The sequence below is a fragment of the Plasmodium inui genome (assembly GCF_000524495.1).
Source record: "Plasmodium inui San Antonio 1 unplaced genomic scaffold supercont1.6, whole genome shotgun sequence".
Taxonomy (NCBI): Eukaryota; Apicomplexa; class Aconoidasida; order Haemosporida; family Plasmodiidae; genus Plasmodium; species Plasmodium inui.
The window spans coordinates 159,251-175,759 of record NW_008481840.1 but is presented as its reverse complement, the minus strand read 5'-3'; the positions used below and the strand labels follow the sequence as shown (position 1 = coordinate 175,759).

The 16,509-nt window shown below is 37.1% G+C and overlaps 2 protein-coding genes across 2 annotated transcripts; one reads left to right on the top strand and one right to left on the bottom strand.

The window, feature by feature from the left end:
- Positions 1–971: 971 nt before the first annotated feature.
- C922_01779 (20S proteasome subunit beta 2) lies at positions 972–1,784 on the bottom strand (the record flags this gene model as incomplete). Its single annotated transcript, XM_008817382.1, has 1 exon — positions 972–1,784. The coding sequence occupies one exon, from the start codon at positions 1,782–1,784 to the stop codon at positions 972–974; it is 813 nt and encodes a 270-aa protein (XP_008815604.1).
- A 3,050-nt stretch (positions 1,785–4,834) lies between these two features.
- On the top strand, positions 4,835–11,986 carry C922_01778 (hypothetical protein; the record flags this gene model as incomplete). Its single annotated transcript, XM_008817381.1, has 1 exon — positions 4,835–11,986. The coding sequence occupies one exon, from the start codon at positions 4,835–4,837 to the stop codon at positions 11,984–11,986; it is 7,152 nt and encodes a 2,383-aa protein (XP_008815603.1).
- Positions 11,987–16,509: the final 4,523 nt, after the last annotated feature.

The window sequence follows — 16,509 nt, the reverse complement described above, 5'->3', positions numbered from 1 at the left end:
AATTTTTTTTTTTTTTTGTGTTCTTTCCACGGAAGGGCAATTTTCTCATGCTGTGCTGCTCTGCCCCCCTGTTGCTTCCCTCCCGCGTTAACTCTCCAAAGGTGGAAAGGAGTAAATAAACCATTAAACAGTTAAACCGTTAAACCGTTTTACGCGAATGGGAGCGTACCCGTTGATGGCATATATCCTGTACCGCCAATCTTTCGTCCCCAATTTTGATTTTCCTTATGCGAAAAAAAGGATGAACATGTGATGTGAGTGTATAAAATGCATATCCACATGGCAGTTTATTAAGGGAAATTTTTCCGCACAAAAAAAGAGACATAGTGGGGAGGAATCTTCATCAGCAGGTTCTAAATATACCTCCTTATAACGTTCTCACAAAAACATTAGAAAAGTTCTAATTGTTTTTCTTCCCCTCTTGGAGCGTCGATTTGCTGGTAGACATGACCCGCGAATAGGGGTAGGAGCGTAAGAAAGGTGAAAATATTATTTGGAAATGTTCACATGTGGGAATTTTTTTCTAAATGGGAAGAAGCCAACCTGGTCGCTCATTACTTCTCTTCCCTTCTGCGCAAAAAAATGATTAGCACGCATGGGTTATGCCTACACTTCTGGACGAAGATTCCCACACGTTCTTGCCCTTAACCTATGAAACGTTTGTCGCGTTGGAGACGTGGCACGTGTACCGCTCCCTCCCCGCAGCAACACCAGTGGGGCTACCTCTCAAATATGTGACGGTAATGATGAAGTGTTAGTCCCCTTACATACACATGTTTGAAAAAGAAAGTGTTAAAAAGAATTCTCTTTTTTTTTTAGCCTAGCTGTTGGAAGTTCCAAATGGGTAAAAAAAAAAAAAAAAAATAGTGATCACGTGGTGGAACATAGTCGAAAAATTAAAACAATTTTCGCCACGCGCTATGAAGATAAAATAGAGCTACACATGGGGGCAGAAAAAATAGGGGGCCAAATCATGCATCCTCCACAGTGATGTATTTTCTTATTTTTTCAATTTTTTGGCACAACACAGGGGTGGTTCCCTTTGGAAAAACAGTCGGTTGCGGCAGGTGATATAGTCGAACGTTGGGCTGCTTATACGGTCTTATGTGTTGCGAACCATCCTTGGTTATAACGCAAATGTCCACATTTCCACCTGAACCCAGATCGTTAAAAATACCTGCACATATAGCTTCGCACACGAGTTCTTTCCCTTCTTCTATCGTCATATTATCCCTATATTTAGCCTCCAATACAGCCATAGCACTAAGGGATCCGGACCCCAAAGCTGTGAAGGGTAGAAGACAGGAAGAGCCATGCTGATGAATACCATACAGCTGAGGGCCGGTAACATCTACCCCTCCTAACACAATTGCACACACTTTATATCCTTGGTACTTAAACAACTCTTGTGTCAATCTAGAAACACACATGGTTACTCGAGGCTGTGTGTTCGTATTTAAACGATGCAATTCGACATTGTGTTGCAGCCATAAGGTAGTATGCTCCAGATCTCCAGCTACCCCTGCACCAGCACAGTATATATTTTTACTTATGTAGTGTAATTTGCTACAATTTTTATCTGCTACGATTGGACCTTCCGTAGCTCTGGTATCAGCTCCTAGAATAACCGCATTTTGGCATACCAAGCCACATATGGTTGTTCCCGTTTTTCGAAAATTGGGAAAGGTTACTCCTTTTTCCTTCAAAATTTCATTTCTCTTGATATTTTCAAAATTAAAGCCTCCGCTTTCTTCCTTCAGCGCATTCATATATTCGAGCTTCATCTTTACGCTGAATGTGATGTTAATGTATGTTGCGTTATGTGGGGGGGTGGCCGCTGATTTTTTAAGCACTGGTTCTTCGCCGTGTATACTTCGTTATTTGGAGAAAGGGTTGCCCCAAGTGGGACCAAAAAAACGAATGGCTATCCGTTTGGTATGTGGGGGGGGGGTACCTTATCAGGGGTTAGCTGCTCTTGTTGTGCCCTTAAATTGCAGCTCTCCCCTTCTCAATTATTCACATGCCATAAATTCGTGCTCTCCCAAAGTGAAGCTGTATATGTGTTCGCATACCCTGATGTATAAATCCCTCCTAGCAAAAAAAAATTGTTAAAAAGGTTCCCCTCGGCCGCAAATATGCACGCTGGTTCGAAATGGTATGCTTGCTGCAATTGCGCATTCGGTGAGCAGTGCTACTCGCGGACGCTTTCTTAAGAAAACGCAAGTGAATGCTTACTCGGGAAAGTAGCATATATGGGTTAAATGAAAAAGGGGGGCTTCAAATGGTAGTTTCAAGTGGTACCTTCAAATGGAAGGCGAATGCGAAAACGCCTTAACGGAGCCAACCGCTAAAAATGAGCAACTTTTTAAGGAGCGTGCCCATTACGAATTTGCTACTTGGTGATTAATTTTTTTTTTTTTTCTCAAACGAAAACGTGGAAAAAGTGTACACTATGGAATAATAATATTACGCGTTACGGGTTCCCTTTTTTTTTTTTTTTTTCTCGAAGTGAACACAAATGAGTCACACCCCCAAGAGGTACACTCAAGGATTGGCGGCAAAGACGGAACGGCCTCCGTGGACTTGCCAGCTTTAGGAAAAGGGAGAAAGGGCTATGCGAACAAACCGATTTGTTTTCGCGTGCGGGGTTGTTTACATGGCCAAAGTTGTTATCACCTGTGTTTGCACAATTCAATTTTTTGCTTTTGCGCGATGCTGGCATTTTCTTACGCATGAACGGTGTAAGCAAAGTTGGTCTCACACTTGAGGGAAGGTGTCATATAAGGGACCAACTGCACCCACGGCCTCGTGCAAGGAAAAATGAAGTCAGATTAAACAAAATGATGTGAATCCTTCGTTAGATGAGCGCTGTTGCCCCCTACAAATTGACGGCCGAATTTTTAGCGTGCCGGAGCGTGTGGCGAGGTACCTAGCAAAGAAAGAAAAATAGTACATTTCGCGAGTACACCAGTTCACACTTTGTGCTACGCTCATGTTCACCGTTCACCGGCTTGTAGGAAGAAACACACATTTTACTGCTAAGCGGTCATATTTCACCCCACCCCACCCCTTTTGGTGCGCCATTAAAAGGGGTGACCCGTCATATATAGGTGTATACACAGCACATATTATACATATGTGAGTGTAGCGTATCTCTACAAAACGTTGACACGTTTGTCTCCCCAAACGATTTCCACCCCCTTGTCATCACTTGAATGTTATTCATCTTCCTAAGAAAAATCGTTTCTGTCGGAGAACGCGACCTTCTGTAAGTCAGATTCGTTGTGCAAAATTATTTCAAACAATTTATTCCTAACGCAAAAAAAAAAAAAAAAAAAATTATGAACAGCCAGCCGTTTCTGTAAACCTAACATACAAATTGGTCATACAAAAAAAAAAAAAATGCGCAACTTTTTTATTGCTTGTTCATATTTTTTTACACATTTTTTCATGCTTCATTTTTGATTTGGCACTATTAAAAAAAAAAAAAAAAGAACATACTACAAAAAAGACAATATCCTTTTTGAAGAAAGAAGCGTGAGAAATTTCATTTCGTTTTCAAAACGGTCATAAAAGATGTATATTAAAAATCATGTAAACAGTGACTGCTTCCTTTTCGCTTTTCTTTTTTTTTTTTATGGAGAAAAAATGCTTTATAATAATTGTAACGTGTATATATGTGTATGTAAATGTATATATAACTATGCATACATTTAACGCATCCTTCATTTTGAATTGAATTATACCCATAAGAGTTCTAAAAAATGAAAGTTTTATTTATGAAATGTCTAAATCTTTTTTGTTCTTTTTAATATGACATTATGAGTGAGATTTTTTTTTCCTTTTTTTTTTATTAACCCATTCTCCTGTTTGCGATCTATTTTCCTTCCCGTGTGTAGCAATACGTACTATCTAAATATATATGCGTACATATGCATATGTATGTTCGTATGTACCGAGCGGAAAAAGGAATTCCCCCCTTTGCGATTTAAAGGGAAAACTGAAAAATATGCGCAATGCTGGAACGGCCCCTTAAGAAATGATACCTTGATGATATGCCCATAGCGCATTCGTAAATTTTTTATTGCGTATGCGCGTGCTTATTATGTGCCCCTTTATGGAAGCCGTTCGAAGTCAGCTAGTGGCGCGCTTTTAAAACAGTACCCCCTTCTCTGGTGCATCCTTTCCATCGCACCACACACTTTATGTAATTTTGGAGCATTGCAAAGGGTACGCGCGCGTGTATATAAGTGTACCTATACCTCTTGCGTACGTATGTAAATATATACGCACGTGCAGGTATATTGGCGCTGCACCGGCCCTGCTCGCCAGAATTAAAAAAATACATGCCATACGTTTTCCGTCGGGGATATAGAATTTCCGAATAATGAAAGATGCGCAGTTTGGAAGCCGCCTCCATTCATTCCGTGCAGTGTCCCTTGTGTCTCCAGTAACGTTTTCCCCGTGTTGTGCCTCCCCGGGGGAGTTCAGCAAGCTGCGAAGTGGAGTGAGGAAGTGGTGAAGCGAAGCAGCAAAGCGAACCACCGAAACGACACAACCACGCGCTAAGCAAACAACAAATCAGGTAAAACAGTAACCAGACAATCAGGCAGCCATCCACTGAGCGACATCGGCAAGTACGAGATTTAAAATAGAACAAGAAAAAATGCTTAATCGCTCAGAATGCATAACGGTAAACCTGCCCTCGTGTGCATAGGGCATATGAGCGTTTACGTAGGCATATATGAGCGAAGGCTTTTATGCAAATGTACATGAATAGCCAGCCTTCTTGTTAACCCCCTTCCTCGCCCCGTACTAATCAAATGGCGGAATCATGCTCGTAATTACAGAAAACACATTCGAAAAAACCAACAACCCAAAGTATCCAAGAGGGAGCAAAGTGGCAATCAAAAGAAACAACCCCCAAGTGAAAGTCATATCAAGTAGAATCACCCCATATTGTGGAGACATAACAAAAGGCAAAAGAGAGTTAATAAAAACACGTAAGTTCATAAAGGAAAGTTATAAGATAAAGTACCACCATTATCTATATGCAAGGAAACATCTATGCAATGGAAAACATCAAAGGAAGATTAAACTTTTTTCCATAGAAAAGACAAAAAATTTAAACCATTTGGAAAAGTTCTCCAAAACTAAAAAGAAAAAAAATCAAGTCATAGCAAGGAGAGTTAACTATAATGTTATCTTAAAAAATTCGTATATAAAAAATGTCCCATATGAAACGAATTCCTTTTTAGTTCATTTAAAAGGAAGGAGAAGGAAAAGCCACAATAGGAGAAGCGCTCGAAAGGATTGTTCAGGCGTCCGAGAAGTTGCTTTGGAGAAGGCTAAACATACACGTGGGAGACAGGCCCCTAGTGTGCATCCACGAAGAGACGCATTTCACTTTAAGGTAAAAACAAATCACCACCATGTAGCTAGCCAAAATGTCACAAAGAATCAACTGTCTGATTATGTAGAAGTAAATAGTGCAGATCTAGATGGCGTAATTGCGAATAATTCCGCGTTAGACAAGTTCACTGTGGTCGTGAACAGGGAGAGGCAACACCCCACTTGGCATCTAACTAGGAATCTAAATAGGAATCTAACTAAGAAGGCACTTCTCAACACACGTAGCATGCGAAAATTAACAACAAATAGTTTAATAGATTCAATTATTAGTTTATCAAATGATCTGAATAAGACAAGCGAGAAAAAAGAGGACGCCAAAGATGAGTACGATAAAAGTGTACTACACTATGTGCACAAAATTTTGAGTGACCACAATTTCGATTACGACATCGTTAGCAGTGTAAATAAGAACGAAATAAGGGAGTTTAAAAGGAAAATAAAAAAATACAAAGACATACCAAACTTTTATTTTAGAAAACTGTTTAATCATATAGGGGAGAAAAACGAGAGCAGTCGTATGTGCCGCAACTATTTCCATACCACACACTGCTATAATAGTGATTATGACGTTCATTACCATGCTAGAGGCAGATCGAATAGTTGTAACAGACGAAATCATGAACGCATACATGATGGGAAGGAGGAGAGAAAAGGAAAATATGCCTCCCCTTCACTTTACACACACCAACGTTGCCATTCGGATAATTATTTTTCAGAAAAGATAAAAAAAAAAAAGAACAACAAAAGGAAGAAGCGGAATAGGAGTCACGTTTATCACCCTGTCAACCCTGTTGAGCGCGCAAATTTGAGCAAACAAGAGGGGAGTAACTCTCTCATGAGAAGGATAGAGACAGGGACAAGGACAGACACAAGGACGACAAGTAAGCACCTTACCAATTTGAAGCCTCCTTTGAACCACCAAGACGTGGGCGCCAGGGGTGACCACCCCAAAGTGAGGAATGCATCTGGGAAAGAAGGAATAGTAGAGAAGAAGACACATGTGGAGGAAAGAGCAGACAGCGGTATTTATAGCAACGCCAGTGCTACTGTCACCGCCCCATGCAACCAAATCAAGCACGGGAAACAGGAGAAAGAGAACACACTGTTACGTGTGACGAGCGCACCAAATGGCGATAAAAATAATCTTCATTCGGACAGAAAACCGCTACACTGCGTCAAAAAATGCACGTCTACGTTTACAGACCCGAAGAAGCATATCCCCAAAAGGGAGAACCTCCCAAAAAGAGAGAACCATTTGGACCATACGTTGGAGAAGGACTGCCCATCAATAGAAAACACACACTCAGGTAAATATCCCGAGACAGAGGAAAGGATTCACCAAATAGATTTAAAAAAGGAAAATTCGACAGAGTGCATTGTGCAGAAAAAATGCAGTGTCCAGGAAAATGTGCTTGTGTGTAATGGGAAAAAGAATCTGCACGAAAGAACATCTAACTTAAGCAGCTTCAAATTTTCTGAAAATGCGGATAGTAGTTGTATGCTTTCGAATGTAGCCAATGCGAGTATTGCCCCTAGTGTTATGAGTAGCGCTACTGGTACGCTTAGGAAAAATCCCTTCGAAGGGGTCCCCGGGATTGTTACGCAGTATGCACCGGTTCATATGAATAGCGCTGACCGGATCAGAAACGATGAGTGGATATTTAGCACTAGTGAGACGCAGAATGATCGCAGTGCCATCCCAAATGATAGGAAAGAAGAGGCCAATTCTAGTTGTAGTTGTAGCTGTGGCACTTCCGCGAACGTGCCCAATGAGTGCACATTTAGCCTGAACAATGTTAAGAGAAATGATTCGTTTGTCAATTCTACCGATGCTAATGCTAGTAACAACGTATATTTCAGTGCAGACAATAAGAGTAGTCACAGCGTCAGCAGCCTCCACGGCAACAATATACCGTGTGTGAGCAACTGGTGTCGCAGTTTTTTCAAAACCAGCTACCAGCAGCAGAATATTACTTCTACCTTGAGCAGTTCAGTCAGTAGGCATCGTAAGGATAGATGTGGCGCTGCACCATCGGTAGGAATCCTTAACCGGGGAGGTGCACCCCAAGGCAAAGAGACCAACGGTGATAATTCCGCTATTCCTATTGTCCCTTTTCAGCGAAGCGTCCAGGGGAAAGCTGTAGACGCTGATGGTGGTGCCGCTTATGGTCCTGATTGCGGAGCTCGTTCTGGTACTCGTTCTGGCGCTGCTGCTCGTGGTGATGCTCGTACTGATGCCGGTGCCGAAAGGGACAATACGACAGATAAGCGGAATATAAGAAGAGACCCCTCCGAATTGGCAGGAAACAATTTGGAGGACCAGAAAAGTCTGAGGTCAAGCGTAAACTCGCTAACCAGCGCGGAGCTGATCAAAACGCCCGTGGTATCAAATATACAGAACAGCCATTTTGAGCGAATTCCCAAGATAGACCAAAGGGATAGCACCTCCTTCTGCATCTTCAAGAGGAAAAACAGAAGGGAAAGGGCGTCAAGTAGGACCCCCCTAATTAGGACACCCCTGATTAACACCCCGCTGATTAAGACTTCGCTAATTAACGCCCCTCTGATTAACACCCCCATAATTAAAATCCCCCTAATTGAGACCCCCCCAATTGCTGACATTCCAAGTTTTCGCAACAGGGCTAATGATATTGATTTCCTAGCAGAGGGTACAAACAGGGGAGACAATTTTCCTTACAATAATAGAGACAAAAAAATGAATAACAATGATGATCATAATTTCCTGGTTGAAGAATGCCTGAAGAAATGCATGAAGGAAAATGCATCAAAATTTAGAACGAATGAAGATTATGAAAGGTACTGCAATGAAGACAAGATTCTAAATCCGGATTACATTCCACAAGAGTCGAAAAGGCTTGGTGAAAAATTTTTACAGAATCAGAAGGAGAAGTTTGCATCTTATGGCAACTCCAGTTTTCATTATCAGCCCTATATGAGCAATGCAGAATGTGGAAATAGCTGTTTTAAGCAGGACCAACCTGGCTACAACCCCTACAATGATCCGAACGGGAATTTTATGAATAATATGAAAATTAACGTATTCAACAATACCGCTTCTCAGAATACGTCTAATAGCACGTTTAACAACGTCGGGATTTACAGCAACAGTCATATAAATTCTATCAATAAGGAGTATTACCTGAAGAAGGGAAATGACTACAGCAATGATGTTTTCATAAAATACTATGAGCAGTATGCAAATAAAGACAATGATAAGAATGAGGCAAAGAAATTCAACTACACCGATTGCTACGATTTTAAGAATACCCTTCTTAATGGACTAAGCAGAGAAGACAGTTTCGGCTCCGATGATGATCTAAAAAATGAAGACAATGAAATGAACTTTCTCAAAGATTCGTTAAACTCTTTTGATAACTTAGAATCTACGGAGAAAAAATATGAAGAAATATTACGAGACTTTAACGGGAAAATACCTCTATTGCATAAGGTGTTGAAACCCTTGCCAGTGAAAAATCGATCAAACAATTTTGACATTTGTCTGTACCTACTGCAGAAGCATGGAGGAGATCTAAACAATGAGGAGAATATCTGCATCTTAAGGGACAAAGAAATTGTCCAGCATAGTGCCATTTATGATGCTAAAAAAGGCTGCATAAAAAGTAATATAACAAATGTGACAAATATAAAATTGTACCACCCCAAGTGGCATAACAAGAAGAAGATTCTGGAAAGGTTAAAAGAACAGAGCTGTTTTAATCCCTTCACGATATTCGGATCTGCTCCGAGTCTTCTCGATTTTGATGAAGTATTTGACAAAGATGTGTATAACAATTTCGTTTCAAGGAATAGCCGTAAGTCCCATTCTTTGCTGCGCATTCTAGCAAAACAGAAAGTGATTAACAATCTGAATGACAAGATAACGGATAAGGAATGGCCACAGGTTCACTCCTATTTAAAAAAAAGGTGGAGTAAAGAAACAAACATTGAACTGAACTGGGCATGCGACCCTTTACTTTATGAAGAACTGGAGTGGTATCTAAGCACAAATAATGAATACCTAAATATGACTGACAAAGTAGCGGATATTGAAGTCTGCTACTGCCCCACTCTCAATCCTAGTTCGTATTATGCATGGAATGACTCCAGGGTTATATACACCAACCTGTGCTACAACAAATCGAAGGAAGATGGTGAGGCCAGTAGCCATTCTATGAAGGACAAATATGCAGGGAACAGAAACCCAGAACTGAAAGGTAAAGATAAGCAGGTCTCCTTTAGGAAGAGGGCAAGCGGATGTGAGCACCTCATGTTTCAGCAGAACCTGATGAAACAGAAGAAGTTATCCAAACGGAAGAAAAAGCTCCTGAAGAGGAAGAAAAAAATGCTCAAGCTCAAGGAGAAGAACCAAATGTTCAGGGATCAGAGTAGACGGTTAGCCGCGAACGAGGGGGACGCCGCCGATGTGGAAGGTGTAGATGTAGAAGCTGTAGATGTAGAAGCTGTAGGCGTCAAAACGGCAGACGCAGCCGACGCGGCCAACGCGGCATCGTCGGGGGGCTTCTACATGGAAACAAAAGAGGGGTCTAAGAATGCCCACAAACATGTGTATTCCTCTCAGCAGAACAAGACGAATTTTTCAAATGACCCGTGCATGAGCATGGGGCTGGGCATGCGGATGAGCGCACTGAAGAGTAACAAGAACAACCATGATAGCGCGTATTATCCCAACATCTTCTGCACCAAGAAGAAGAAGAGTGTCTACCATAACAAGAATTACGACGAAGATGTCATACCCATTATGACCGTCAATACGTCTTTGTACAGGCACAATATGGACAACAAATACAATTGCAACAATACAGCATTTGATTACATTAAGAATAAGGATAACACCATTAAATTTTTTGCCTCTCCGAAGAAAACAAGGAAGAACAATTCGGTTAAAAAATCGGTTAACAATTCGGATAATTTCTATTTCTTAAATTCCTCCATGATAAATTCGGACAACATTTACAATAACAATTTGGATAGCTTTGATTCTAAGGATTCGGGGGATGGTAATGATTTCACCTCTGTTCCTGTCTTTCACAAGGATAATACATTCGATGCTTCAGATGATAAGATGAGAAGCAGAAATGAACTCGACACAAGAAATAATCCCATGGGTGGCATGCAAATGGACAGATTTGATAATGCCTCGGAGAACTTGTGCGAAAATCTGCGAATGAAGGAGCACACCACTCACATGAGTAATAACAATATATACGAATTTAAGGGCACCAAAAATGCCTATGACTTTAGGAAGAATGACAATGATGGGGATGCGAATGGAAATCGAAATGGGAATGGGAATGGGAATGCAAATAGCACTAGCATGGGCTACATGACAAGGGATAATGAGAACTACTCAAGCAAAGGTGGAAGTTTCTGCTACAGAGGAGGGGGAGCAGGAGGAGGAGGAGGACCTACTAATGACTACATGCAGCCCTTTCACATGAGCATGGCGGACAAGTATGGAAACGCGAATAACAATGTGAATATGAACATATTTAGCAATATACGAATGTACGAGCAGAATTTTAACAAGAGCGGGGATCATGGGGACAGCACGAACAGCCTCAGTAGAGATTACGACATGGACAACCATGGCGGTAGCTGCATGGGAAAGGGGCCCTTCACCAAGAGTAGCTTCGTCGATAGAAGCCATTACGACATGGAGCAAACGAGTTTTTCCTCCAACAACTTCGGCCATTTTTCAACCAGGGAAATGGCCAAAAATGAACTGCAGTACGGCAGCATCTTCCGCACCGGTCTGTCCAAGCCAAACTTTGCGGAACAAAAGCAAAATGAGAGTCAAAGTCAAAAAGAGACTCAAAGTCAAAAAGAGAGTCAAAGTCAGAACAAAACGAAATTCCCCATTGAGGTAAGCGAAAGGTACCCCATCAAATACAAGGGGACAAACGCCGAGTACAGTGACAGCCATGGAGACAATAGCGGCAGAAACCGCCACAACAATCGCAATGACGATGCGGTGACCCGGGACAATTGCAACTATTTCGAGTGTAAGTATGAAAACAGCTCAAACAAACATGCTAACGGGAAGAACAGCCAAATGATAGCGGACTATTTTCTCAGCAAGAATACTGAAAATTACGACCCGAAGGAAAAAAAGAAAATAATAAATGAGCAGTATGGCACTGGGGAATCTCAGAAAAGTATGAACATCGCTAAGGCAGACATGAACGTCCTAAAGATTACGCAACAAAATATCGACAAAAAATATATTCAAGAAAAAAAAATTAAAAGCAGTATGTCCTTTTATACAAGTAAGAAAGACACAGATAATTCGACAGCAACTTTTAATTCGAAAAGGTTAAGCAATAGCAATATTATTGCTAACCAAAATAGAAAAATTAGAAGGTACACCAATAAGATGTGTCAGGATGATAACACATCTTTTGACCATTCAGAAAATGGCAAAGGAGAGGGTAATAAGAAAAGAAGTGTAGAATCTCCTTCAAGCAGAACCAGCGACACTTCGATGTCTAGTGCTTTCAAAATGGCTACCTCTGTTTTTAAAAAATTATTCTAGGGGAAAAAAAATTAAATGGGCATGAGTCCACCCAAATAAACTAAAGCGCGCTTTAAATAGAACCGTTTTTTTAAAAACAAAATTGGCAGTAAAGCAACCGTCGTTTCCTTCTTAGCAGATTACTTATATACATACTTTCTTAAATAATTAAACCTATCAACATTTTACGGGAATGCACAGATGTAGTAAAAATGTTGTAGTTCTGGAATGAATGGGCCATCCTCTTCATTCGTGATTATGCTTTTTTTTTTTTTTTTTTTTTTTCTTTTTTTTCCCTTTTCCTTCTTGCTTGGCCTTTCTTTTTTAATTAAGTTCTTTGTTTAACATTTCAGTCCATAGGTATTTTAAATTATTAGTCGTGTATTCTACCTTTATGTAAGCACCTGCCAAAGGGCTATATATTATTTATGCTAAAGTGCGCATGCATACAAGTATATGCGCATTTATGTACAATTTATGTACACATTTATATAATACATATATATGTATGCATTTTTTTTCTGTATTATGAATTACCTAATAAAACATTACAAGTGCCCTTCTTCACCTCTAAAACAGTGTACGATATATTTTTACTTATTAACAACTGAATTAAATACCCTTTTTAAAAAATAGATCTACTGCAAACTTTTGAAGTTGATGTTTCGAAAAGTAGCTAAATGCATACGCGTGAAGTAGCGTTATGCTACACTAACATGCACATCTGTACGTATAAAGCACTATTGTATATGTTTAGGTGTACTATAAAATATCGTAAAAAGAGTCAACACAAACTGTTGCATGTTAGGTAATTAAAAAAACGTCCAAAGTTTTTTAAAAACTTATTTGACATTTACGTATCCCTAGAGGGACAGATAAATGTTCCGCGTCTTATGCTTCATTCTATATATATGCTATATGTGCTTACCTCTTCTTTACCATTTATCTTCCTTATTTCTGTATTCCACCGCATGTCATTTTATGGTTAGAAGCAAAGAAAATATCATTACTATTCTAGAAAGTTTCATAAAACCGTGGAACTTTTATATATTTAAAACATGTACTTTTATTTTCTACAAGAAACGAGAAAAAAATTCTAAAATGTTAAGTTTCAAAAAAATATATAATGTCTTTTTCTCCCATTTAAAAGGTTTAAATGTGAACCTGTACAATTCGGTATAACAAGGTATCTTATTTTCGTATTTTAAGAATATATGTGATTATGTATAGTATGACTAAAGGTTCGAACCGTAAAAGCAAAATCCTCATTTTAGGAAGTTCACAATATAACACAAAAGTATGATATTATTGTAAAAAATGCCTCATTTTTCTGAAGCTCATAAATATGTGAACTCTTATGCATTTTAAGGTACAACAAAATAAAGGACTCTCATAGATATATAACACATATGTTTGCACAAATTTTGCAAATGAATAATCTTTACACATTGAAATTTACTTGACACATAAATGTATACGTCACAGTTCTCAAGAGCTCCTTTCAAATACTCTTTTTCTTTTGTTCTATTATTGTCATTGTATTAGAATAAAAATAAAATTAATAACATCATGTATAACAGAAAGGTAAATGGAATTGAGCGTGATAAACAATCGGATAAATTTCATGTCATAGAAAAAGTAAAAGATCTTATGGAAATGTTATAACCCTCATGTTTTCTCATCTTGTGGGTTGTGTCTAAGAGTAATGAAAAAAATGTGCGGCATAAATATCTGAGGAATTTTCCCTTTTTTAATTACATTTCTTATACAGAAAGACAGCTATAACAGAATTTTTATCCAATTTTTAATTTTATCAAAAAGGTAACGTAGAAAGATAACAGATGTATCTTGCTAAGACAACTTTGTTCCTCTCTCCCATAACAGTAAAATGAAAATGTATAAAGCAAATTACATAATTCCATCAACTGATATAAACAACACATAGGATGAAAGTGAACTCTTCTATTATAAGCTAATATTTATGATCACTTATTTAGAAATCATGCGTTAGACAGAATCTAAAGTTTAATTTATGTAAATAATCAGGTAAATGATTTTAAAATGTTTTTACCCCTAGTCCATATGATGGACACACATTATACGTGCTGAAGTATTTTTCTACATAAATAAGTGTTTAAGTTCTTACATCAAAATATATTTGCCCTACATAACAGGATGAAGAAATGCTCATTTAATTTTGCATAAAAGATTAATAATTAACACTCTAGAAGGACTAACGGGTGCTTCATTTTTTTTAGCAATAAAAAAGGTAGAGTAAAAACATATAAATAAAAGATGCCGTGTTTCTTACTACAAATGGTCAGTAGGACATGTGCTAATAAAAACTCCGGATTGTCTAGAAACATTCATGACATAAAATGTGCCCTTTTTCATTAAATTTATCCATTTAATTAGACTATAATGATAAATGAATATGTTTAATAATTTATATATACTGTGTTATTTTTTTAATTCACATAATTTTATTCTAAAGTGTATCTTTAAAAACACATTAGTACTTGTATAATACACTGATACTAACCCTGAAATGTATACATTAATACCTTCATTTAAAAATAAGATCTCTGACATGTTAAAGCTCATTGAGCCACGGTTATGAAAATTTTATAGAACAAAGAAAAAATCCAACATGTAATATAAAAAAAGTACTGAAATAATTGACAAAGAATTTTATTTTTATATGTTCCTTTAAGTTTTCAAATTAGTGTATTCAAGAAATAAAGAACTCTTCTATTTTTTGCTACAGCTTGAAAGAATTTTTTTCTTTGTAACAGAAAAACAGCTCATTCCATAATTCTTTTAATACATACACTAGGTAATAATGAAAGTTCAATGTGGAAAGAAATAATTCTTTCAGTATTTCAGTATAAATATATATAGAAACATCACCCCATTTGTGTGTTATAAGCTTAAGGAGTTCAAGGTTTCCTGACTTGTAGCAGTGCGTAGTTATATAATCATTTTATTATGGTGACAACTTATCATAACAATAAGCATAAAAAATACTAAGTAAACTGCCAACTTTCTTTATAGATAACTAGCTTTTTGTTAAAGGTTTCATTTATACAATGTTTTATAAATCACTTTTTGAGCAAAAACACACACTTCATTTTAAAAATGGGTTCACAAGAACATTATCAGTTATTAATTAGATCTATAAGACAAACAAAAAAGCAAGTTTTAAATAAATGTAAATATATTTTTTAAGCTAGTTTAAACGTTCATAGCATTTTTTGTTGGAATTTCACCATGCTATGCTTTTATCTAACAATTATCCATGATCAATTTCGTTCTTATAATACTGTTTTCAAGCAAAATGCAAATAGAAGGTACCGCCAATTATAAATTATTATGAGTAACAATGAATTTTCACTATAATTTTTTGGACAGAGGGATTTCAAAATAGGTATTAAGTTTTGATAAAAAAAGGATATGTGCAAAAGTTTATTGTTTTTATTATTTCTCTTGAGTTGATAATTTATTCTTGGTATAAATGAATGCTAGTGCTATAAAAAGGATTTACCTTGTGACATTTCAAAAATATTAAAATATATTAACAATAATAGGACATATTAAGCCATATACATCCCTAACATGTTACCATGTTTCTGTTAATTAATTTCGGTTTAATTCGGGATGTTGACATAGGATAGACATGTATCGAATTTTAAATTTACGTGTATTTTTAGGTGGCTTCTATTATATTACTCATTATGATTATTAAATTTTAGGTAGTTATATGTTTTTGCATCAAGAAGGCACTTTTCTTGCATTAATTAGAATTCATGGATGCATGAAATAAAAAGAATTAATTAAAGTGGAAAACAAGTTAAAAATTTCCACTTATGCTAATAGGTGCTGGTTTACAATTTCAAATATTTCATACCAAAAAGTATTGTGTAATAACTAACAGGGAAGCGGCAAAAATGTACAAAGGTAAACATTAGAAGGTATAACAAAAATAACAACCTAATATTTCATGAATTGTTATATAAGTCTACATATTGTTGCAAAAATTGATTTAAGCATTTATGAGATACAAAGACAAATAACCCTTTTAATGAAATTAATGATACAGCTTTGTTTGAATCGATTATAGCAGGGAAACCAAAAATCCCTGAGTTAAAATGCATTTCTTCGTGTTACATTCTTACTACAGTTTACAATATTAAGCAAACATTGGACTAAATTTAAAAAGAAACGCCAATTTGTTCTTATTAAAACAATTATAAAACTGTTGTATAACGCGTCTGTATGATTGTTTCTTGAATGTTACTTATTTCATTTGAAGCATTCATAATGAACATTGGATATAAATTTCCAGATGTTTATTCATTTCACAATAATGACCCTTAGAGTCTGTTCTTCTAAAAGTAAAATAAATATTATGTTAATTCATATATTATAACTGAATAAATAAAGCAAAAATTTACATAAAATAATATAATTTAAAAACAAAAAAACATAATACAAGCTAATTTCACGGTTTTAAAAGTTAATATTAAATAAAAATAAATTTACAT